This window comes from Leptodactylus fuscus, chromosome 3 (assembly GCF_031893055.1).
Source record: "Leptodactylus fuscus isolate aLepFus1 chromosome 3, aLepFus1.hap2, whole genome shotgun sequence".
In the NCBI taxonomy this organism is placed as follows: Eukaryota; Metazoa; Chordata; class Amphibia; order Anura; family Leptodactylidae; genus Leptodactylus; species Leptodactylus fuscus.
Genome location: NC_134267.1, coordinates 90,105,245 through 90,131,948, shown reverse-complemented (window position 1 = coordinate 90,131,948; position 26,704 = coordinate 90,105,245). Strand labels below are relative to the sequence as shown.

Below are 26,704 nucleotides of genomic sequence, written 5' to 3'. Positions count from 1 at the left end.
CAAAATGGAACACAAACTAGACTTTTAGAGAATTAACCCTCCTGTACAAAACATGGGGAAGCATACAAGATCTGTATAGAAGTAAAAGTTAATCAAGGTTTATAAGGAGACAAGTAAACATATTATTGAATGCAGGCAGGGAACTAAGGTGAGGAGACTTGACCACAAAGATGGGAGCCTAAAAAGGAAGAACTACATCCTGGGATCTATCGCTGAAAATGAATTACAAAGAAGAGTGTACGGAGTAGTATCGGAGAAACACAGATGGAGGATGAAGGTGGAAGCACAAAAGATAGGAGTGGATTTTAGTACTGAAAAGGATGTTAAGTAGAGGTAAGAGGGTTGCTTCCGATTCCTTCAGAATACTTTGCCCTTTCCATATTCTACTGTATTTTATCTGTTACTTTAAGATGTAGGGAGACACAGTTAGTCTCCAGGCAATTAAACTGATGGATGATCTGGAGATGTCCAAAACTGTATTGCGCTATCCCAACTGAACCAATCTTGTTCATAGTAACTACTAGTAACAAAGTGTGACCTACGTGGTTTTCTCACCTATAGAAATGAAGTCGAACCATCTTCTGTGCTGAAAACACATTTAGGATAGATGATATGACTATGACCACCAACAATATGACACCAACTAAATACAGTGTTGTCACAAAACAATATGTACAAATTTCCATCTTTGTCGAATTGTCAGATTTTCCTATAAAGCATAACACGCTCCTTGCATTTTAGTACAATATAGACTGAAAGGAAAACTGGATGAGTTCCACTCTACACACTCTCAAACAATTCACAGTATAGTAGAAAATGTGCTTACAATTAGCCAAAGCCTTTTGTTGTTGCTAGGAAAGTTATTTATTTTACCTTAAGTTCAACATACATTTGTTACACTTGTTATCCCATAGAGCAGACTTGTCTGGTATCTTCATTTATTTTAGTTTTTGTTACTTTAAAGCACCACTAGAAGTTCCAGGTAAAGGGTCTAAAATATATTACATGAGACAAAAGCAAGTACAATATGCAGATGTTTAATGAATGACAGACTAGTGGACTTTATGTTATTAAAAAAAAATAATAATTCAATGATGATTTTATAATTTTGGGGAGGAGGAAGAGAAGTGACTGAGAAGTAGAAAAAGAGCCAGTTTTCTGTAACAATATATACTACAACATTTTTTTGAATGTTTAATTTCATTTTCCTGAGCTTGGGTCTATGTACGTTGAGTCCCCTTGTAAATTTTTGCTTTACCTATCTTATATTACCTTTTCATTCCTTGATGTGGAATGGCAACAATGCAGTCAGAGATTGGCCCCATGGTTATATGTTCCTTGGAGCAAATTTATGCATCAACAGGAGTCGAAGGAGATGCCGAGAAAGGTAAAGAGGCAGAGGCAAATCTACAAGATAAGTATATAGCAATAGTACTACATAATACAAATATTCTCCTACAAACCAGCATTTAGATTCTGTTATGTTATAAAGTGGATCTAAACTTTCAAACACCTTTTCATTTTCTGGCAGCATAAGTGGAATAAATACATTTTGCAAAATACATTATTAACAGATTTGGCTCCTTCTGTGAAATCCTGCATTATGTTATTTTTTTCCTTCCTTCTCTATTGAGAGCTGTACCTTGCTTTTCAATATTTATGGTGTATGGGCTTACATGTGTCATGAAGAGAAAATAAGGGAGGGGGAGTGTTACTTAACAGTTATACCTTAGGCACTATAAGACAGAGAAACTTGCTTCAATTGTCTTACCAAAGAGGAGATTCTACCTGTACCATTTTCAGAGATATCCCAATCCCGAATATCTTCATCTAGTTATATTTATTTAACCCTCTCCCAGCCTAATTTTCTATACACAGGCCCATACACCATACATAGTGAGAAGCAGAGGACGGCTCTCAATAAAGAAGGAAGGGACTGAAAAAAGAATTCAGGATTTCACAGAAAGGAGTCAAAATCTGTTGTTGGAAAGTTTAGTTATGCTTTAAAAGAACTAAATTAGATGCATCGGTATAAGGATCTGGTCACTGTTCAATTTGTAAGAAGTATGTAGGAAGAGTAGAAAGACCTGAGCAGATTGGTTTGTGGGGAAATATTTAGTATAACTTTCTGTCAAGGAGACAGACCCATTATAGACTGACAGGATAGTAATAATAATAATAATGATAAATAATTTGTATTTATATAGTGCCAACATATTCAGCCGCACTGTACAATTTGTAGGGTGACTGCAAACTGAAGTGAATGTCCGTCACTGATAGGACCACCTCCTTGACTACTTAGCATAGAGAGTACAGATATTTCAGTAAATGAATGACAAATTAAACTAAATCCTTGTACACAAAGCTATACATCAATCTGCTCAGATTATTCTGCTCTGTAACATGATGCCTAGCCTACAGTCTGGATAACATTTCTGTACCATTTTCCCTTTGAACCTGTTGGTATGGTAAACTTTATTATCTACTGTAACACACACACATATAGAAAATTTCTCTACAGGTTCTATCTACAGTTTGTTTTTCTCAAATTTCTTTTCTTCAGTTTGTTAAGCGATCAATTTTTTTTTTTTTTTTTTTTTCATTTTTAGAGTGTAGGAACATGTGCAGGGATTATTGTGGTTTGCGCCTGGGGAATTTTTCATACTTCACTGCCCAAATGCTGCTAGTCTCACTTCTTTCTTTTAATCAATGGGCTTGAGTTGTGTCATGTGGCAAATGTAGGATTATCTAATTTTAATTCTGTTGACATCCTCCCTAGAGAGCCATGGTTTACGTTTACTATTTCCACAACACAATAGGTAAAACGTATAAGGAACGTCAATAATTTCGAAAACACTGTTCTTGTATAGTCAAACATATTTAATAAAATAAAATATAAAATCTAAAGATATCCATTATTTGTTTGTGTTGTATAACATATTCAAACACAACGTTACATCAGAACATTCCTTCATTAAAACCAATCTTTCATCAAAAAGGTATAAATACATAAACTTGAAAATAAAGTGCATTTCTTTGTTCTATTTCTGTAAGAAAAATGGAAATATAGTTTTTAATACTAAATAAATTCACAAAACTTTTTTTTATATATACATAGTGTTAATATATCAACATGTACTTGTGAGGTCACTAAGAATCTGAGTGCTATTTCTGTGTCAAGTCTACAACATCTGAAGTGTTATGAAAATATAATAAGGTAACAGGAGAGTGCCATCTCCCAATTGACCCTGCTACGTCTTGGCAACCATGAACCTTAGGTAGTTTCCAGATATTAAATATTTACATATTGCTTTATAGTACATGGGTATTGTACTGTTAGGAAAGTGTACTTGAAGGATTCTTTGACAATATTTCAGCAGGTTAACTACTGTGGCTATAAACGGCCCTGGGGTAAAATATGCCAAATTTGGTGAATCTTGGCATATTTTGAGATCAAAATTTTCCAGCACACTTGGGGACGTGGTGTATATGTGACAAAACATTGGAGTAAAATTCTGGTCCAAAATAAACCAAGTAATCAGTTATATAAACTCAGACTAGGTAGTGTAAAGATGCACCAGTATTGTTACCCAAAATCTGACACTGTAAATAAATGTGGCTCAATCTCAGACTCCCTACAGTTATACTATATTTCTATTAGTAAATATAGGCCATTGTATTTTTTTTTTTTTTTGTTGCTTTCACATTTGTGAGAAAACTTTCCAGACATTACTGAAGATATGAAGTGGTGGGCTATGTCGCCTTCATATTAGTAGAACAGCTAGTTGTGCAAAATGATTGCATTCCAGAGGATTTAAAATAGCATAGGAAACTTTGCAGCCGAGATCCCGACATCTTCCATTAGGGGTCGGTCAGCCAGTCCCACTAAAATCAGAGGATTCGGTCAACATTCATATGTGTTTGGGCTATGTCACCAGTAGAATCTAAGACCAGCATATAACAAATTAACAATTGGTATTATCTTACAGGCACATACATGATGTCCAATCAGTGTTAGTCTGCCTCAATTCATGGGCTTATTTTCATACTTTCTATACTAGATTAAAGGGTTGTCCAGATTTCAAAATTAAGTTCCACTCTAAGGGTGAATTCACACTGCGTAAACGCTAGCTTATTCTGAACGTAAAACACGTTCAGAATAAGCGGCGTCTAAAGCAGCTCCATTCATTTCTATGGGAGCGGGGATACGAGCGCTCCCCATAGAAATGAATGGGCTGCTTCTTTCACTCCGTGCAGTCCCATTGAAGTGAATGGGGAGTGCCGGCGTGTACGCTCCGGCATGAGCAGAGCTTGCCGTATACGCCGGCACTCCCCATTCACTTCAATGGGACTGCACGGAGTGAAAGAAGCAGCCCATTCATTTCTATGGGGAGCGCTCGTATCCCCGCTCCCATAGAAATGAATGGAGCTGCTTTAGACGCCGCTTATTCTGAACGTGTTTTACGTTCAGAATAAGCTAGCGTTTACTCAGTGTGAATGCACCCTTACACTACCCAGTCCCCATTCTAACACTACTGGTCCAGCAATGATGTATTGAAACAAGATAGGTGACTACCTAAGCCAATTATTGGCTATAGTTGTAATACAACCTGTGTTGACATATTAAAATATCGCTGGATGAGTAGCTAGAGACTGGACAGTCTCTGGATGGGAATGGTGGTGGATTTATGAGGGGAGAATTTTTTTTTTGTATTCCGCTACTCCAGAGTTGTAGTAATAGTTTGCTACATAAGATATCAGTCTCTTTTGCTTGCTGTTATTAGTCAATTTAACACATTGTTAAGAGTTTATTGTTAAGAGTACTACAATATATCCAAAATCATGTTTTTGGGATTGTTTTACCATGGTTGTATTATTTTTATAATAAATAATAATGTTTAGATTTATCTTAAAATTTTCAACATTTTTTCCTTCTAGACTTTGCGACCAATAGAATGGCAAGTGCCTAATAGTCAGTACTGTGCTTCTTCTGGTGTTAAGTAAGGGTGAATTCACACTGAGTAAACGCTAGCTTATTCTGAACGTAAAACACGTTCAGAATAAGCGGCGTCTAAAGCAGCTCCATTCATTTCTATGGGAGCGGGGATACGAGCGCTCCCCATAGAAATGAATGGGCTGCTTCTTTCACTCCGTGCAGTCCCATTGAAGTGAATGGGGAGTGCCGGCGTATACGGCAAGCTCTGCTCATGCCGGAGCGTACACGCCGGCACTCCCCATTCACTTCAATGGGACTGCACGGAGTGAAAGAAGCAGCCCATTCATTTCTATGGGGAGCGCTCGTATCCCCGCTCCCATAGAAATGAATGGAGCTGCTTTAGACGCCGCTTATTCTGAACGTGTTTTACGTTCAGAATAAGCTAGCGTTTACTCAGTGTGAATTCACCCTAAGTCTTCATCCTACTCATCCAATTGAAACGCAATGTTAGTTTTTCCAGCCAAGGTGACTTGTTTCAAGCTTTTCTTATTTTTTGGTTTCACACTACTCTCTTGCCTTGGTAGACCACAATTATTCAAGCCAGAAACTACAGATGGTGAGAATGTTGTCAGTAGATCCATTGACCGCGACATAGTGACAGGTGATTGTCTCATCTGTTGGCTTTTTTCACTATTAAAAAAAAGCAAAACATAAAACACTATATGTATATGTGACTTATGTGGCATTTGCAGCAGTAGATTTTTAGAATACCAATTACACCCTTTTGTTTTAAAAGAACACTCCATCCCCCCCCAAGTATAATAGATACGTTGTTGTGCAATGTAATCTTGTAGAATTTCATGGTGGCTCCTCTACCAGGAATATCTGCTTTTATACCTCAGTATTGTGCTAAAGAAAAGAGAATTGTGACACAATCAACCGCTGTACCTAGCAGTGGATAGTCTCACAAGCATATTGTGAGCGTAAATATCATATTCATTTGCACAAAAATTGTGTATTTCCTGATATGCAAATTAAACTAAAGTGCTTGGAGAGGCAGAACCTCAATGATCTCTGTTTCCAGATCTACCTTTCTGCCTTGACTGACATTTAGGCTGAGGCCCACGTTGCGGAAACGGAGCTTATTTTTGATGCAGATTTTGTTGCGTTTTTTTGAGTCAAAACCAAGAATAGCTACAAAAGGAATGGGAAGCATAAAGGAAGTACTTATACATCTTTCTTCTGCTCAATCCACTCTTGGCTTTAGCTAAGAAAAAAAAAAAAATGCAGCAAAACTGCTATAAATAAAAAAAAATTTTTTTTTTTTTGCTGACTCGAGTATAAGCCGAGGGTGCCTGAAAAATTTGGCTTATACTCGAGTATATACGGTAATCTGAACAGGGTTCAAAAGTAAAGGCGCAAATAAAAAAAAAGGCATTTAAGGGCTCATAAAAATAACTTTCAATCACTACATTCATTAAAATTTTTAGACGCAGGTCAACTAAAGCATTATTCTAGAACTGAGTAAGTTTTTATACCGTTATTAGAAGTCCAATGTAGCATCACCCATATACAGTACAATAAATTGCAAGGGCATTGTAAAATATGATACATCATGTTCGAATCCAACCAAGGGCAACATCTGCATGGAGTTTGTATGCTCTTCCTGGATAGGTGTGGGTTTCTTCTGGGTACTTTGGTTTCCTCTTACATGGCAAAAAGATACAGATAGAAAAATTGGTTTCCTGTAAAAACAACTGACCCTTGTATGTGTTGGGGATGACTGCTTGTGTGGCAGCCACTAACTCCACAACTTTCTGCATTTTGATTCTCTGTGAGAAAAGCGCATTTCAAATGTTTGTCATTGTCATTTTGCAATTGATGCAATTCAGGCATAGATAACAACTAGAGATGAGCGAACACTGTTCGGATCAGCCATTCCGAACAGCACGCTCCCATAGAAATGAATGGAACACCTGGCACGGCGACCGGCCGCCGGCAAAGTGTACGTGCCAGGTGCTTCCATTCATTTCTATGGGAGCGTGCTGTTCGGAACGGCTGATCCGAACAGTGTTCGCTCATCTCTAATAACAACCCTTCCTCCTGATGCCATCATGTACTCTGTTAAACTCCCCGCAAGGTGCCAATATCCGTCTGAACAATCATATCTTTCATATTCTGGGCTCTCTTAATAAAATGGTTTTTGAATCCCACAATATAAGGGAGCCTTCACACGATGTAAGGCTGCACTCATTCTGATCGTAAAAACACGTTCAGAATGAGCGCGTAAAAAGCAGCTCACATTGACTTGAATGGGAGATAGCATACGTGCGCTCCCCATTGAAATCAATGGGAGGCTTTTTTCCCTATGCTTTCAATGTGATATGCACGTAATACATTGAAAGCATAGGGGAAAAAGCCTCCCATTGATTTCAATGCTGTCTCCCATTCAAGTCAATGTGAGCTGCTTTTTAAGCGCTCATTCTGAACGTGTTTTTACAATCAGAATGAGCGCAGCGTTACATCGTGTGAAGGCTCCCTTAGGGTGCATGCACACTACGTAACGCCGGGCGTGTATGAGAGCCGTACACGCCGGCATTACAGCAGACTGCCGAACACTTCCCATTCACTTCAATGGGAGCGCTCGTAACAGCGGCGTTTACGAGCGCTCCCATTGAAGTGAATGGGAAGTGTTCGGCAGTCTGCTGTAATGCCGGCGTGTACGGCTCTCATACACGCCCGGCGTTCCGTAGTGTGCATGCACCCTTAGACAGACACCTTCCCTACATTGGGCAGAGGTGCTTATTATATCAGATCTAAGTCTGCTGTACTCACTGTATGTAGAAATGAACACTACACGATTATCGCGTCTATCACATTGTACAGGAGTTAATAAATCAGCACAAGCTACTGTACTAACCTTTCTTATGCTTCTGTAAAAGACATTGAGGATACCCTGTGTTTTAAACTTATGTGTGTCATACCATTCAAAGATTTTATCCTTGATGTCATCACTCTCTATCTTTTTTATCTATACAAATTGACTGCATGGTAGTGAATTTTCTATACTTCAGGGATGTTTAATGCAGAAATGTAGCATGTTATTTTTCTGTCTCCCTAGCTAGCCTGCCCACTACTAGCCCTTCCCAACTAAATCACGCCTCCCACGCTGCCTGGAGATGGGCCTGACATCATGGCTCAGCTCCGGACCATAAGCAAGAGAAGCTAGGTAAGTATTGTGTGCCAGCGTCCCAGCATGCAATGTGTATGTGTAACCCCCTCCCAAATCCACAGTACGGTGCAGCCGGGAAGGATTTTCCACAAACATCCTGCCATACTATTATGGTGGAAGCATGATGCATACACAGAAACTATGTGCTCACCATGCCTAATGAGTGTCAGCCGTGTGTTAACCCTGATGTGTTACCTATCTGCATAGTCTCCTATACACTGCAATATACGTGTATCGCGGTGTATACCAAAGAACAGTGCATATTTGGTATCCATAAGAACTTGAACATTAAAATGAAAGCATTATTTAACCCGACGGTAAATGATGGGAAAAAAAATGGTACCAATAAAAAGCACAGCTTGTTCCACAAACAATAAACCCTCCACCAGCTCTGTCAACAGAAAAATAAAAGTGTTGTGCTATTCAGAAAATGGCGATGCAAAAACAACAGATATTTTCCCTAGACGGAATTTTATTCTTCAAAATTAGTAACGCATAAAAAAATAAAAAAAATAAATTAGTTATGTATGTAATTGTATCAACCCATAGAATAAAGCTAACATGTTTCTTGTACAGTAAGTTGCAGTATCGCCAGAAAATAAATAAATAAATATATATATATATATATATATATATATATATATATATATATATATATATATTGCACAATGTAAGGAAAAAAAAAAACACAAAAATCGCCAAATCAATAGGACAAAACTGGCTGTGGCAAGAAGGAAATGTATAAGCTGTGCCAGCGTGTATCAGAGTACACATCAGATTTAGAGCTTATGAGGGAGAATACACCAGCACTGATCCCCCAGAATGGCACCCCCCCCTCGTCCATGACATAGGAGCTAGTGCACAATAGCGTGGGATTTGGTGTACCCAATGTACTCAGTACAGCTTACATATTCACTTCTGGGATACTAATGCTCACTACACCACTTGGTAAGTTCTTTGAAGGGTGCAGTTTTTAAAATGGGGTCAATTTCTGAAGGATTCCTCTTTACCGGCACCTCTGGGACTCTACAAACATAACATGGCATCCAAAATCCAAACCATGAAATCTGTGTTCTGAAAGCCGAACAGCGCGTCTTCTCTTCTGTACACTGCTGTCTGCCCAAACTTCGACTATAATGGGGTCCGTGTGCTTATCTACACAGCATTTGCAGTTGTGTTGGCATTACGTTCGGGGGGTCCTCATGCGGACTCCTTCCGGACGGAAGCCAAACGCTAATATGAACCAACCCTTATACTGTTTGAGGGTTGCAGTTTCCAAAATGAAGTTACTTCTTGGTATTCTCCACTGCATTAGCACCTTAGGGGCAAATGTGTCATGGCACCTGAAAATGATACTGCCCTCCAAAAACCTAATGTCTCTCCCTGCTTCCTGAGCCCTGCCATGTACCGATACAGCAGTTTTCCACCACATGTGGGGTACTTCAGGATAAACTGCGTAACAAATTGTGGGATACATTTTCTCCTTTAAACTCTAAATGGAAAACGTTAAATTAAAAATTTGTGGCTAAAGCAACATTTTATTGCAAAAAATATAATTTTTCATTTTCACTGACCAATATTAATAACATTTATGAACAGCTGTGGGATGAAAATGCTCAGTAAACTCCTTGATGTAGTTTCCAAAATGGTATAATAAATTCACCCTGATTTAGTAACAATAGGCGGACTTTGCTGGTGATGCTAGGATCACACTAGTGTTTGGCTCTTGGTCGTTGTACACTAGCTCCGAATCCACTGAGAATCAGAGACAGCCTGCAGATGGGAAAAGTGCTAATAATGCATATTCTGCCCAGAAATCGTGTTAATCCTCATGTATTCCTCTTAACACCGTATTCTAAAAAAAGGCACTTAAAATGACAGGTGCACTTCTTCTGAACTACATGACTGGGTCCATTTTTAGTTTTTTTTCATACATGCAGTTTTGAGGGCTAGAACATATTTTTCATTCAGGTTATTCAAATCATTTTTGTGTCTTTTTGGTGATCCATATTTCCATTTACCGTACATACTCGAGTATAAGCCGACCCAAATATAAGCCCCTAATTTTACTACAAAAAACTGGGAAAACTTATTGACTCGAGTATAAGCTGAGAGGGGGGGGGGGATGCAGCAGCTACTGGAAAATTTCAAAAATTAAAATGGTTGGATTTTTTGGGTGCAGTAGATGCTGGGAGCTGGAGAAGGGGAGGGGTGTTATAAAGAGATCTTTTTTCAGTAGTGGAATACATTTCTACTAATTGGTGCATTTACATCAGTGGTGTGTGGCATTCTTCATTTCCACCATCCTTAGAACCCACTGTCATACAATCATGATTTATTAAATCCTTATAGCACCAACATATTCTGCAGTATTGTACATAATTCTTTGTTATCACTCACTGCACTGACTGTTCTGCTAGGTAAATTTAGTATTTATGTTTTTGGAGAGTGGAAAGAATATGGAGTACCTGGAGGAAATCCATTTAAACAAGGGGACAACATAAAATTTAGTTGCATTCAGTTGTTGTTAGTTGTATTCAAACTCCAGAGCTGCACAAAAACTGGACTAAAACATGTTTTTCTTGAAAAGTGGCTGAAAAAGAGGGGTGAGACATAAAGGAGTATTAAAATGCACCAGACTGCACAAAAACATTGCACTAAATATTGGTTTAACATAGACCAAAAGTTGGAATAATGATGAAAAAAGGGTCTAGACTGATGCACCTCTCTGACCAACTCAGACAGATTTGGCCCAGTGTTTAGGCATGTTTTACAAAGGATTGTTTGTGCTACTATAATAGAAATAATGAACACTGAAAGTTACCAAATAAAGAAACCACTGCACTCTAAAAAACATACCATTAGTTGCTGCACATTTGCTAAAGATCACCTGTATTACACATAGTATTATGTAACTATAAACAAACATAAAAGTTGCTGTTTCGGTAAACGGTAGCTAGAAAACATTTCAACAATGTATAGAAGAAAAGGTAGTCAGTACTCATCAGATAGATAGGTTAGGGTTACCTAAATTAGGGTGCATTCACACTGAGTAAACGCTAGCTTATTTTGTAGAGTAAAATTACACTTGTAAATTTTGCTATCCCATTGACTTCAATGATATTTTTTTACAAGTGTAAAAATACGCCTGTAAAAAATACACCTGTAAAAAATACGCCTGTAAAAATACGCCTGTAAAATGTCATTGAAGTCAATGGGATAGCAAAATTTACAAGTGTAATTTTACTCTACAAAATAAGCTAGCGTTTACTCAGTGTGAATGCACCCTTAGGGTGCATGCACACTACGTAACGCCGGGCGTGTATGAGAGCCGTACACGCCGGCATTACGGCAGACTGCCGAACACTTCCCATTCACTTCAATGGGAGCACTCGTAACAGCGGCGTTTACGAGCGCTCCCATTGAAGTGAATGGGAAGTGTTCGGCAGCCCTGCTGTAACGCCGGCGTGTACGGCTCTCATACACGCCCGGCGTTAAGTAGTGTGCATGCACCCTTAGACTGTTTTTTTCCCTTGTGAATCTGTTTTTGTCAATATTCAAATGAGATCTTTCAAGCAACAAAGGAGTTGCCACTTACTTATTTGAAAATTGAAGCAACACCTTCATTGCTACAAAGACCTTATTTTCATATTGACAAAAATAATATTTTGGCAACAGAGGCATCAATTCAGCACTTGCAATGAATGCAGAACACCATTTGATTCGGGTGACCACACGATATCTGCAGGGCTGATATGACTCCAAGCTCCCCTTTAATAATTTACTTGCCTTATTAATTTAATCGAATAGGCATGCTGTAATGGAGATCTGCATTCAACTGCTCAAGCAGACATCTCAGTATATAACTATAGTGAAACAGACTACAATATCTTTTGAGAAGACCATTAGCTAAACATTGTATTATGTAGATAATATTGTTCACTAATAATCTACTTTCAATTCCTCTATATGGAGGAAAGTGGCAATATGCTGTAAATAAAATGTTCTCATTTCAAAGAGTAATGCACATAAAATAATGCTTATGTTATTGGGACAAAATGATTCTAATAACCAAATAGGTAGCCATTTCTAAGTTTGAGAGTGCTGGCTTCCATCCAATCCAAATTCCTAGTGTCTACCCTTACAATCTTCTTGCAGTCTACTGAATACTATTAAAAAAAAAACTTGTCTAGTCGGTTTAAGTGCTCATACACTCCTTAAAGTTGAAATTACAACACCAACAAGGACAAGTTGTAAGGTTATACAAACCAAGGAAGTTGCAGGTGTCCCCAAGATTTGCAAGATATTAAATTTTCAAGCACACAGCTCCAATCGGTAGCATGTGGGAGGGGCATAGAAGCCAAAGTGAAAGCAAAGGTTTTTTTAGCCACATGAAACCTAAAAAATTTAATCAATGTCATGGAATGATTGTGCGATGCCAGTTATTGTCAGTGAAAGGGACAGAATCCTTCAATTCTGTCCAGGAGTTGGCAGATGCTTTAGTCCAGGTCTGGGAGGAGATCCCTCAGGATCTGCAACCTCATCAGGAGCATGCCCAGACATTGTAGGGACGTCATACAGGCACGTGGAGGCCACACACACTACTGAGCCTCATTGTGACATGTTTTAAGGACATTACATCAAACTTGGATCAGCCTGTAGTGTGTTTTTCCACTTTAATTTTGGGGGTGATTCCAAATCCAGGCATCCATTGGTTAATAAATTTGATTTCCATTGATGATTTTTGTGTGATTTTGTTTTCATCACATTCAACTTTGTACAGAACAAAGTATTCAATGAGAATATTTCATTCATTCAGATTTAGGATGTGTTCTTTGAGTGTACCCTTTATTTTTTTGAGCAGTGTAGTTTACAGACTGCTTCTGAGACACAAGCTGTAGCCTTTTAAAACAAAAGCTGATAGAAATCCCTTAAAGAGGACCTTTTTACCACCTCCAGCAATTCAAATTCTTAGCATCTGTTAATAGGTGTTGTTCCCCTTATTCCAGTGCAGTTGGAATTTTTTCTCAAGTCTCCACCATTCCCGTGCAATAAGTGCCTGATTTGGTATTTAAGCTCTGTGACGTTAGAAGGGCAGGGTCAGGAAGGGGGTATGGCACAGAGCGTCAATCAGCGGCAGCCAATATCAGAGCTCAGAATCACACCCCTTGCCTGCTCCTGCCTGACACCATCCTTTTGACAGTACAGAGCCTAAATAGCATATCAGGCACCAAAAATAACAGCACTGATTGTTCAGGAATGGTGGGGACTCAAGAAAAAAATTCTAACTGTGCTAGAATCAGTGAAGCAGTGCCTATTAAATGATGTAAAGAGCTGGACTTGCTGTAGGTGGTGAAAGGTCTTCTTTAATGATGAGCTACAGTTTGTAGACAACTAGAAAACTGTGTGTTACACTTTATTATCACTAGAAGAAATAGTGGATGCATGTTATACAAAAACTGGTTTATTTAGAATAAAAAAAAGTAAGTATAAATACAACCCGATAATATATGTATACCCAATGTGTACTACATGTACAGTCTTGTAAACCCATGCACATTTTAAATACCTAAATAAGTCTGTTTTTGCAGGGAGTGGATGGTTATTTTCATCCAATATTTTGTACAAAAATATATATTCTATAGATAATTCTTGTTTTGACAATGTAAAATATAAGAAAATCCCTTTAACCAATGCATCTTACGGTGTCACAGGTGAGTCTACATCTGTGTCATGATGTGACATAAATTTCAGATCCTTTGCCTTGCTGGGGACTTCTGACATCTGCAAAAACAACCGACAGACATTGTGGTAGTATGAAAGGCAAGGAGGCCAAGTGTGTACATCTTACAAACCCACCAGCTTCCTGGGGAAAGAGAGAATATACCCCATTTTCATCTGAAGTCGGCTTATTGAACTGTGGTAGGAAATAGGTTTAGGCCCCACTTTCTCCCAGTCAGGCAATTTTCATGTGAGAAATTATTCAGAGTAAAATCTTACTTGCACCTGGCTGTTCACCAGTTATATAAAGTTACAAAACTAATTACACAAAGTCATGGAAATGTATCAAGCCCTGCACTTCAGAACTCTGGCATTAGAAAAGTTACAAGATTCAGATTTGAAACTTTTTTTTAACTTATTTGCAAAAAAATTGTAAACAGCCATCAAACAGCTTCATTAATTTCAATATCTGTGAATGGGGGCTATTCACATGACTGATATTTTTTTTCATTAAAGATTTTTTTTTTTAATAAACTGTAATTTTTATTGAACGATTTAAGAAATAACAGAAGAATAAATAAGACAAATGCAACGTGGCTACCTTCCATAGCTCCAAGTAATAATAGAGATAAAAGAACATGAGATACTAATAGCAACAAATGGCAATAAAAGTCAAAAGACAAGAGGGAGAACACAAAGGGAAAGAGGGGAGGGGAAAATCCATGGTCAGAATCCTTTTAAGACACAGTATGTATCCCAAGGGGCCCAGACGTTCTAGAATGCATTCACAGTGTTATGGAGGCTTGCAGTAAGAAATTCAAGGCTACAGCCAGCTTTCATTTGCCCAAGGAGTTCAGGGGTGGTGGTGGTGATAGTCCTCAAGTGTTTAGCAATATGAATCTTTACCTCTGTACACAGAGAAGACACCCTGGATGAAGAGAGCATCTGTCAGTGCCTTAACCTACCTTCAGAAACCCAGACTTAGCGGATATTCGTAGAAGATATGGTAAAAAGTACCTTTTACAGAGCAATATTGCCATCACTCTGAGGGTATTAAAGGGTTTAAAGAGTTGGGAAGAACAGAGGAGTGGTACCAGTGAATCAGTAACTAGTACTGAGTCTCCTTAAATGTTATACAAAAGGAGGATTTCATTGCACAGGACCACACTATCCGCCATTGCCCCTGGGAAATAGGTCTATCTATTGCCACCTCCCATTTAAACACGTATGATGAATAACTGCCCTCAGAGGAAGAGAGAATCTGATAGATGGATGAAATGCTCTAATGGAGGTACCAGCCCAGAAGATCTATTCAAACATGGTGGGAAGGGAGACCTGTAGAGAGCCATGCAATAAGCAGACAAAATGAACTACCTGCTGACAACGGAGCCATTCTGTCGCTAGAAGGAGATGTGAGGTAGTCGGCTCCAACGTTGTCAGGTCAACCATGTCAGCAATCCTGAACAGGCTTGCTCTGGACCACACCGTGACCATACTGGACCACATTCCCCACAGAAGGTGGGGGTTATACAGGAGGGAGACCATCGAGGAACAAGGAATGACAAACAGAACAAATAGTTCTAATGTAATGAATGTGACCAAGCAAGGGGAAGGAAGGAGGTGAGGGAGGGAGCCCATCCACAACAACACACTAGGATGCACAGGAGCAAGCCACAGCTTCTCAATATCTACCCATTTGGTGTATGCAGGTAAAGCTGCCCAAAATGGGACACAGCGTAAATGGGTTGCCCATTCAATTCAATGGGTTGCCCATTCAATATAAACTGGAAAATGTCCTTCTGTAAGGACCGTTCAGCTATAGGAATCTCCACCGGGGGTGTCTCAAAAAAATAAAGTATGTTCGGTAGGAGGATCATCTTAATCGCCGTAATTTGCCCCAGTAGAGAAATAGATAGTTGTCACCACTTGTCCAAGAGAGTCCTAAGATCGTGGAATAGTCACGGGTAATTAGCAAAGTAAAAGGTTGCATACGTAGGGGAGATATGAATCCCTAAGTAGCGGATCGAGGTAGTCTGCTACAGGAAGTCATATTTATGAAGGTGGGTGAGAAGGCCATGGGGGAAATTAAAGGGCAATGCTTCTGATTTAGTTGAACTAATTTTATATCAAGAGTGAGCGCTATACGTTCCTAAGACACACAGTAGGTTAGGTAAGGAGGTATGAGGTGAAGTGAGAGTAAGAAGCACGTCATCTGCAAAAAGGGAGATTTTGAATTCCCTGTCTTGGACCCTAACCCACTTAATATATGGATCATGAAGAATCATGGTAGCAAGAGGCTCAATAAATAGGGTAAATATGAGGGGGAAGAGAGGGCAACTCTGTTTTGTCCCATTATGGGTGGAAAGGGAAGATTCATTAAAGATTTTTACATAATTTTTTAAGGAATATTTCGAAAATAAGGTGTACTACAGTATATAACGGGATTAATGGGGATGGGAGGAAGAGTGATACAAGTGACAAAGTAAGGAAAGAAAAAGTGAGGTAAGGGGGGTATACAAGGCTCTGTTGCAGCAGAGAAGCAACTACAATAACAATATACAAGAAAAGAACAAGTAACAGGAAAAAATACAAACCTTTGTAACAGAGGAGTGCAAACAATAGTGTATGAGTGGAGAAATGACTGTGGAAATCAGAGGGTACTGTACATAGAGAAAGAGGAGGGATAGAAGGGTAAAGTTAAGGAGGGGGCTGGGAAGGATGATTGAAAGGTAGAGGAGTAGTAGAAGGAATTCCATAAGAGCCACATTTGTTGATGTGCACAGTCACACATGACCGATATTTTGACAGAACATTGTCGGACAGTCAAAATATAGATTATGCTCTATTTTTCACAGTTTTCTTGGATCCCTACCTACCCTGCAATGTATAAGGGATCTGTTAAAACGGCTGCTCCTTGAATGCAAAACAACCATGAAAAATGGACGTTTTTTCACGGACGATTTGCACTTGTATCATGTGAATGTAGGCTTATTGTGAAAAGTGGATGGGAAAGGTTACTTATCTACAGTAGCTAATTCTTACATTACATTTATCAAGTGCAACTCTTTAAAAATAAGCAATCATCGGAGGTTGGGCTAGAACCTGTAATGAGGGTGTGTTACAGACGTATTATTTTATTTATTTTTGAAATTATATATTTTTTTTACTTTTCTATTCATTCATTTTATTTATTTATTTTAATTTTTATATTCTGTCCCCACAAGGTCATGATCGGCCTTTGGGGATATCTGATCACTGTTTTTTTGGTGGGGAGGGGCTGATTTCCTCTGTAACTAGGGCTAGTAAATTTAGTCCCATATGCAGGGGGAATGCAGCCTCCTAACCATAACTATAGAGCGGATCCGGGTCCTGAAGTACCCAACAGCTCTAACAGCTTCTGATCCTGTCAGATCACATGACCGTCAGTTCAGAGAGGAGTCACTTCATGGCGACTCCCATAGCTGTGTATACAGAGCTCATTGAGCGCTGTGTACACAGTGATCAGGAAGGCAGGGACAGTAATAAACCTTCCCTACCTTCTCTAGGGGAGCTTTGGCAGTAATTACAGCTGGCTCCCTGTTTCAGCAGCTGTATGATTTTGTGCGGCTGCTGAAAACTGCAAGGATGTACTGGTATGTCCTTTCAGGACTAGACAACCACTCCTTGGACGTATATACCCAATAGGCGGTCTGGAAATGGTTAATACTTGCGCAACCATGCAGTTAAAGCTTCTCAACAGTAGCCATGACTTCACCCACGTCTTGTATGCTCTACCTTTCAATATCTGTACCCCTATAGCCTCATTGCATTTTTATCCTACAATAGCCATAGTGGATTGTCTTTGCTATAGGGCATGTGACTGTTTTACTAGTGAAAACTGCATTTCCTAAGTGCACCTTGTTCTGTGTGCTTCCTAACTGCCGCAGTGGCCTTTTCTCTAAGACAGTATTCATGCACTGCATGCTCTGTTTGTGGTTATGTGCACTAATCTAATATACAGCTATAGGAAAGATAAACTGATAGATAAAAGATAAACTGAGCCTGCTTGACATGAATGAAGGGCAACAGGATATATTCATTGGCAACAATGCTCAAAAATAGTGGTTCATTAATTTTCTTATTTTCACTCATTATATTAGTTAAATCCCTTCAAATACTAATGTCCTATCACACTTCTGGAATCTAATAAGTGTAATGCAGAGGATGACCCCTCTGTAGAATGTGTAATCGACTATTAAAATTGCACAGTCACAGGCAGAGGCATGTCTATGTTTGCTCAAGATAATATTATTTTTAATTGATTTTCCTTCAAGGCCAATGTCAATATGTAATTCTTGGGTAATTTCATTTGACATATATGAAAGGACAGCTCAAAGGATTAAGGCTCCTCCTATTAGATAAGAAACATTCGTCAGAGCTCATCAATTTCGTTGGTCCAGCTTAACAGGTTCCAGAAGGCAGGGAGAAAAAGGGACGACTTTCAGATTATCTCACCTAAAGCAATTCCTGGGTAAGGTGTATTTGACCACTCATACAATGAGATGAAATGTATGGGAGGTATAGCTTGGATCAAGAGCAGCCACAATTCTTAGAAAACATACACTCACCGGCCACTTTATTAGGTACACCATACTAGTAACGGGTTGGACCCCCTTTTGTCTTCAGAACTGCCTCAATTCTTCGTGGCATAGATTCAACAAGGTGCTGGAAGCATTCCTCAGAGATTTTGGTCCATATTGACATGATGGCATCACACAGTTGCCGCAGATTTGTCGGCTGCACATCCATGATGCGAATCTCCCGTTCCACCACATCCCAAAGATGCTCTATTGGATTGAGATCTGGTGACTGTGGAGGCCATTGGAGTACAGTGAACTCATTGTCATGTTCAAGAAACCAGTCTGAGATGATTCCAGCTTTATGACATGGCGCATTATCCTGCTGAAAGTAGCCATCAGATGTTGGGTACATTGTGGTCATAAAGGGATGGACATGGTCAGCAACAATACTCAGGTAGGCTTTGGCGTTGCAACGATGCTCAATTGGTACCAAGGGGCCCAAAGAGTGCCAAGAAAATATTCCCCACACCATGACACCACCACCACCAGCCTGAACCGTTGATACAAGGCAGGATGGATCCATGCTTTCATGTTGTTGACGCCAAATTCTGACCCTACCATCCGAATGTCGCAGAAAGAAATCGAGACTCATCAGACCAGGCAACGTTTTTCCAATCTTCAATTGTCCAATTTCGATGAGCTTGTGCAAATTGTAGCCTCAGTTTCCTGTTCTTAGCTGAAAGGAGTGGCACCCGGTGTGGTCTTCTGCTGCTGTAGCCCATCTGCCTCAAAGTTCGACGTACTGTGCGTTCAGAGATGCTCTTCTGGCTACCTTGGTTGTAACGGGTGGCTATTTGAGTCACTGTTGCCTTTCTATCAGCTCAAACCAGTCTGGCCATTCTCCTCTGATCTCTGGCATCTACAACGCATTTCCGCCCACAGAACTGCCGCTCACTGGATGTTTTTTCTTTTTCGGACCATTCTCTGTAAACCCTAGAGATGGTTGTGCGTGAAAATCCCAGTAGATCAGCAGTTTCTGAAATACTCAGACCAGCCCTTCTGGCACCAACAACCATGCCACGTTCAAAGGCACTCAAATCACCTTTCTTCCCCATACTGATGCTCGGTTTGAACTGCAGGAGATTGTCTTGACCATGTCTACATGCCTAAATGCACTGAGTTGCCGCCATGTGATTGGCTGATTAGAAATTAAGTGTTAACGAGCAGTTGGACAGGTGTACCTAATAAAGTGGCCGGTGAGTGTATGTGTGGGTCTATAAGGGAACCAGGAACAGGCACATTTTTTTGTATGACCCTTTTTCAATTGAACCAGTGCCTCTATAGTAGTTAGCTATTTTCTGCACTTGCTGTACAACCATAGCCTTCTTGTTAAATGACCACACAGCTCCTTCCCAAAGGCATCTGGAATGGGAAGATATATATTCATCAGGGAGTATGACACCCACACAATCTAAAGGTAATGGTCACAACTAATGAGTATAAATGTCCAATGAACATTTCATTAGAAAGGGATTTTAACAAACTTCATTCAGATCATATTTTTTACATCCATTTAGCAGAGCAGTTTAATGGATACAAAAAAACCTGATTTAAACGGAGAATCATCTGTTTATATAGAGATCAATGTTTAAATAAATAAATAAATAAATAAAAGACCCATTTCTGCTTTCTATGGTATGCTACTTTTTGGAGCTCTTAAAAAATGGACAGAAACAGATCAGTTTTTTATTTCTTTTTAAACATTGATAAGATAAGAGATCAGATAAGATAATCATAAGATCTCTATGTAAATGGAAAACCATCTATTTGCACACATTCTTTTGCATCTGTTAATTGGATCTGCTAAATGTAAGTAAAAAACATGATGTGAATAGAGCCTTAACTATGCAGTCTGCAGTAAAATAAGATCCTAGTGACCTAACATTAAAAAGGATTTAAAGTGGACCTCTCACCAGCTCCACCAATTCCAGCGCAGTTGAAATTTTTATCTGAACAATCAATACTGTTAGTTTTGGCATATGATATGCTATTAGAGTCTCTACTGTCAAAAAGGCATATATTTCAGTGCTCCAATCAGACAACAAAACTTAAGCACTTGTCGCTCAGGAATGTTGTGGACTAGAGATAATTCCAAATGTGCTGGTATCAGTGTAGTGGAGCCTATTAAATGATGCTAATAGCTGGGCTTGACAGAGGTAGGGAAAGGTCCTCTTTAAACTTATCAACTATACATAGCACTGCTGCCAATCTATTTATCCCTATGGGACTGCAAAGAGAAGCACAGACATACAGACTAGAGATGAGCGAGTAGTATTTGATCGAGTAGGTATTCGATCGAATACTAAGGTATTCGAAATATTCGTACTCGATCGAATACTACTAGCTATTCGCAGTAAATATTCGATTCAGAACCAGCGTTGATTGGCCGAATGCTATACAGTGTATAGCATTCGGCAAATCAACGCTGGTTCTGCAGCAGGCTCGTCCTTGCTAGTCGGGAGAGCTGGTAGCTTGCTGTTACGAGGGAGCTGACTTTTTCTCATAAGAATGCATTGACCAGCGTACAGCATTCCGCGAAACAACGCTGGTTCTGCCGGAGGCTCGTCTGTGAGGAGGCAGAGTCTAAGATCAGACCACAGCAGTCTCCATTGTGTCCGGTCTTAGATTCCGCATCGTCACAGACAAGCCTCCGGCAGAACCAGCGTTGATTGGCCGAATGCTGTACACTGGCCAATTAACGCTTGTCAATGCATTCCTATGACAAAAAAGTCAGCTCCCTCGTAACAGCAAGCTGCCAGCTCTCCTGACTAGCAAGGACGAGCCTGCTGCAGAACCAGCGTGGATTTGCCGCAGGCTTGTCTTTGCTAGTTGGGAGAGCTGGCAGCTTGCTGTTACGAGGGAGCTTACTTTTTATCAGCGCAACTGCAAGCACTGTGCAGTTAAAGCGCACAGACCCCATAGACTATAATGGGGTCTGTGCGCTTTAACTGCACAGAGCTCCTCCTACACACTCTCCTCCTGCTACTCGTGGACTTGGTGACTCTCCTTTAGTCAAATAGTGATTTCCCCTGAAACGAGCATTTTTTCCCATAGACTATAATGGGATTTGATATTCGATCAAGTAGTCGAATATTGAGGCTCTGCTCGAAACAAATATTGAATATTTCACAACTCGCTCATCTCTAATACAGACATGCATCTCATACTCCCATAGAAACGTATATAGCAGCAGCATGCTGAACACTCATACAACAGAACATAGGACGCCTATTTTTGTAATGAGTGGGGTTTCCAGCGGTTAGAACCCCACCAATAACTAATTACCTATCCTCTTAATAGGATTGGAACCTCTCTCGATCAGCACCACATTATTAAATGCTGCAATGTAGCAGGCATCTCTTCTCTGCCTGCTACATTGCCACCAGATTCTAGTTGTATTATACAATTGATACCTGGCTCTTGTTGCAGGAGTCTGAAATAACTCAGCTCGGATTTCGGCTGTTCAGCCCCTCAGATGTACAACATCTAGGTATGGCCTGTAGGCCATGGTTATATAGGAATGTCTATTAAATTACACACAAAGGATGGACAAAACAGCCATGAAAAAGGGAAATCTTCTAACACCATTAAGAATCTGAGGAAAACCCGCTTTCACAGATCCCTAATAGATTTGAGTCTATTAAGGGACCCACGAAAACAGTCAGAAATAGAACATGACCTATAAAACGGACTGATGTGAACTGCGTCGTCGTTCCTTAGGAATATCTTCTTTCTTCTTTATGTAAATTACTTTTCTCGCAGCACTGGGGGCATTCCCAGTGCTGCTTAAAAACTCTCCAGCGACGGCATGTCTTCTTCACCGCCTCCGCCTTTTACTCACGTGGCTCCTCTTCTCTGAGGGAATGTCCTCAGTGCTGCGAGAAAAGTCATTTACATAAAGAAGAAAGAAGATATTTCTAAGGAACGGTGACACAAATCAGAATAATAAAGGTAAGAGAAGAATAGCCTTTCTTAAGGCTATTCCGACATGTACTTAGTTTAAAAAGGGTTTCTAATGATAGAATCCCTTTAACTATTTGCAGCAAGCCAAGAACAACAGAGTAACTATTTACTACACAGCGTTCCTACAATGAAAATACAGCATGCCAAGAAACCCACACAGACATTTATCTTTGTCAATCATTGTTTTTAAAGACTGTTCTGGTGACACTTCAGATGTCAAGAGTCATGCTGGATATGCCCTCTCAGCTTTAGTAAAGAGAGAAACATCAGAAGTTGGAAACTCCAAACTCTGCCATCGTAAAATACCCCGCCCTGCCAAAAAAATTTTTTTTTACAACAAATCTCACTAAGGATAGTTTTACATCTGTGTTGGAGTCTTCATTGAGAACTGCTGTTCAGCGTGTTGCAAAATAGCATGTTAATTGGCTGAGCAGGACAACAGCTAGGTGTAACAGACCCTTTGTGCACTGGGGACAGAATCTGCAAAAAGCCCACTGACCCTCAAAGAACATAGAACAACGTGTTTGAAGACTGCTTAGGAGACATTCAGACTACCGTTCTAATGGGGTTCATTAAAAAAAAAAAAAAAAAAAAAAAGTACACTAACCCATGTTAATGTATCGCTTTTTCTCAATTAGTGTCCGTTAGTGTCTGTTTTTATTCCATCTTTTTTGTTTATTTTTTATTCTGCTTTCTGGGCATGTGCAGAAAAACACAGACAGTAATAACGGACAGTAAAACAGTCAACTGTCCATTACCCATAGACGATAATGTTAAAATGTAATGGACAATTAACAGCGGTCATAAGTCCATCATTTTGAGTGGACATAAAAAAAGGTCCTGCACCTTGCATTATTATGTCTGCCAAAATAACGGACCTGGTGAACACACTAATGGATAACAGATCAAATACCATTGAAATCAATGGGATTTTTAAAGGATCGTTAGTGTCCGTTGTTAACATTTTCTGACGGGTGCCAGCAACAGACACTAACAATGGTAGAGTGAATGTCTCCTTAATGATGTAAAAGATAGAAATGTTGTCCAATCTAAATTTAAGTTTAGAAATTGAATTAGAGAAAAATAAGTATCTGATATCCTACAGTATGGCAAACTACTATTTAACACAGTTTAATATTTTTTAAGAGAAAGGGCATTTACCATGCCAGAAGTGTGGTCAAGATGATCTACTTGCGAATGTTGCTGGGAATCGGGATAATATGTTTTGGCTGTTGTCGGGTGGTCACGCTGGACTACAAAAGAGAAAACAGGGCAGTAATAAGTTCACAGAAGTCATTTCAATGTTTCAGATGTTTGCAGCAAAACAATCAGTTAAACCAACATTATTTTCTATTGTGTTAACTTACTTTCAGCAGCAACATAGTTTGCTGGAAAGTAACCCTGTAGTCCATTCTGCAGACTGCCAAACCACCAATTGTCATTATCTTTATACAACACATGGATAATGTCACTTCGATGGATGCTTAGCTCATCTGATCGATGTGCAGTGTAGTCGTATAGAGCCACCACCTAGAAGAGAGATAAGACCACCACAACGTTATCACACTCATGCCACAAAGACACCCCTTACCATTTCACTTCCTCTCACAGTGAAACAGCTGAAACCAAAGCTCCACCTTGGTAAAAGCTGAGGCTTTGTAAACTTTTGCTAAAGGAATCAAAGTGGTGGGAACCCAGCAGGAGACATATGATAATGGACTGTGGGAAATGTGAGCAGACCAACTACTGTACCAATTTCTATACAGCTGCTTCTTTACGGATTTATGAGAGGCACATGAAGACAACTCATTTCTTGGAAACACCGCAGTGTGTCACTTGTTAAACTGATAAAAAGGATATTAAAGATATTTTACAGTTTTGAAAACAATTACAATTCAAGGGGACCTGTACTAACTTCTAATGGATGACCGACAGTTCACGAGCAACAAGGCCACCGATAGACACAAGTGCCTACTTGAAAATTTGGACCTGCTTGCAGAACTTTCCTAAGCTTCCTTTTACAATAAACATGTAGTTTGTAATTGAATAGTTTGGGCATTTTTAGACATGGTGATACCTAATATGTTTCCTTTCTTGTTTATTTTTATTTGTAAAATGTGGAACGGGGGCGATTTGAATTTATAGCGTTTTTGTATTTTTATAACCTTTAGGTTGTGATCACTCATACAATCTACAATTCTATTATACCCATGGCAAGTGATTGTCACACCTCTGCGTGGGTGGCAGCAATCCATACCAAGACTGTAGCACCCATAAGCCAACATTGTGTTGTTGTTGCTGTTCATGGCAGGTGCCTGCTGTATAATAGATGCGGCACCCACCGTGTATAGAGAGGGCTGAGGTCCTGACATTACGAAGTACTATTACTTTTACCGAATATTCCAAATTGTTGTTTTTTTCAAGAAACTGAATAAATAGGGATTTGCCTTGGACAAATTAAAATGGCCACCACAAGCAGATGATAGCGAGGTTGCTGACTATCAGCAGGATTCCCGCTAACACAGTGGAGCCGCCTCAATGGTGGCAGTGGCTCTTCCATGATAGGAGGACCACCGCTGATAACAGCAATGGTGGTCCCACTCGAATGTATCTCTGTACTGTTACACTATGTCAGAGTACAAGGATGGTAAAAACAAAATTAGTGGGAGTGGGTGAAAAACAGAAAAATCATGGAAGAGCAGAATCGAATAGAGGGATTGGCTCTCCTTTGACTGGACCACTTGAAGCACACACCAGAGAGCATGCTTTGGTGCTGAATTCCAACGGCCAAAGTGTCTATGCATAGCGGGGCCACTGCCAGCAATAGCACCGGTAGCTCTGCTATGATTTTTTTTGCTTTTTTCACCCAGTGCCAACTATTTTTTTTTTTTTTTTTTTTTTACTATCCCTGTACTGTTGCATCATAGTATCACAGCACAGGGACAGATGATAACCGGACCACTGCCACGATTACCAGTGGTAGTCCTGCTATTACAGAGGAGCCACTGCCACTATTGAATTCAGTAGTGGCAGCAGCTCTCCTCTGATGGTCCACAGGGAAGCTTGGTTTCTCTAGTAGCCCTGAGAGTCTTCTACACCATAATTAAATTTAAGGTGTCATTCGTAATTAACTTGTTTGTTCCGAAACAAATCAAGGACCCAAACTGACCAAACCCGAAAGAAATCTTGAGGGCTTTGTCCACCTCTAGTATTGACCTGTAAAAGTATGTTAACATGTTATTTATACATACATATAAAAACTAAATGACAGTTACTCACTGTCTCCTGGATTGGCAGAACACCGTCTGCTTCTATTTTCAGTGACGAAATTTTTGGTTCGGAATTACTCTGTAATTATTTAAAAAAAACATATTAATGTGAAATTAATGAAATCTGTACAGAAAATACATTGTGACAAACATATATAAATAGTACATCTTCCAGAAAGAAAGCCATATTTAGACAAACAATGTTAACAAACATATTAGAATCAATTCATTTGAGCTAGAACAATTCTCATATTTTTGCCCATTTTCACGGATCTGTGAAAACTTGTGCCTCACAGATGCAAAACAGCATCAGTGGTCATCTGAATAAAGCCTAAGGATCTAGCAGTAATTGTTATAAAAGGTGGAATACAAATTAGCCAAGTAAGAGAAAAGAAAAAAAATGTAATTTACATCAGTTTCACAAAATACAAAGAGGGATTCATCGTGATGGTTGCAAGTGGCGTGTTTGCATTGGCCTCACGACATTTCCAAAGGTAGACAGGGTTGAGGCTACTACCTGCACCACATTCATCATCATTTACACCATTCAGGCCAAATACGTTGTAAATTATGGCAAGCCCCGCAATGGGCTGGTGTAGATTTATGACTAGGTACAAAGATGCCAGGAGGATAAGCATCATTCATAAGGAGACTCAAACTCCTCTTGATTTAAGCTCCATCTCCACTGGTGCAGGGGACATTAAGATGATGAATCCTCCACAAGGTGTCAAGAGCACAGACACTATTTAAGTCTGGAACACTGAAAAAATACACTTTATTGGAATAACAGGCTGCAGAGTGAGGACAAAATTGAGAAAAAACCCTGAAATAAATGTTGACCTTAACACATCTTATTATAAAGTGGACAATATAACAATGATAGCACACGACTAGAGATGAGCGAACACTGTTCGGATCAGCCGTTCCGAACGGCACGCTCCCATAGAAATGAATGGAAGCACCT

At 39.6% G+C, this 26,704-nt stretch overlaps 1 protein-coding gene across 1 annotated transcript in view; it reads right to left on the bottom strand.

Moving 5' to 3' along the window:
* Positions 1-5,418: 5,418 nt before the first annotated feature.
* The window catches only part of AHI1 (Abelson helper integration site 1), a 148,862-nt gene continuing 127,576 nt past the window's right edge, over positions 5,419-26,704 (bottom strand). Inside the window, exons 21-25 of the mRNA XM_075267926.1 lie at positions 25,751-25,819; positions 23,839-24,001; positions 23,633-23,724; positions 13,873-13,952; positions 5,419-5,626 (exon numbers count right to left, since the gene is read on the bottom strand). Of these exons, the coding sequence (XP_075124027.1) occupies positions 5,419-5,626; positions 13,873-13,952; positions 23,633-23,724; positions 23,839-24,001; positions 25,751-25,819 (612 nt within the window). The remainder of the gene's footprint in view (positions 5,627-13,872; positions 13,953-23,632; positions 23,725-23,838; positions 24,002-25,750; positions 25,820-26,704) is intronic.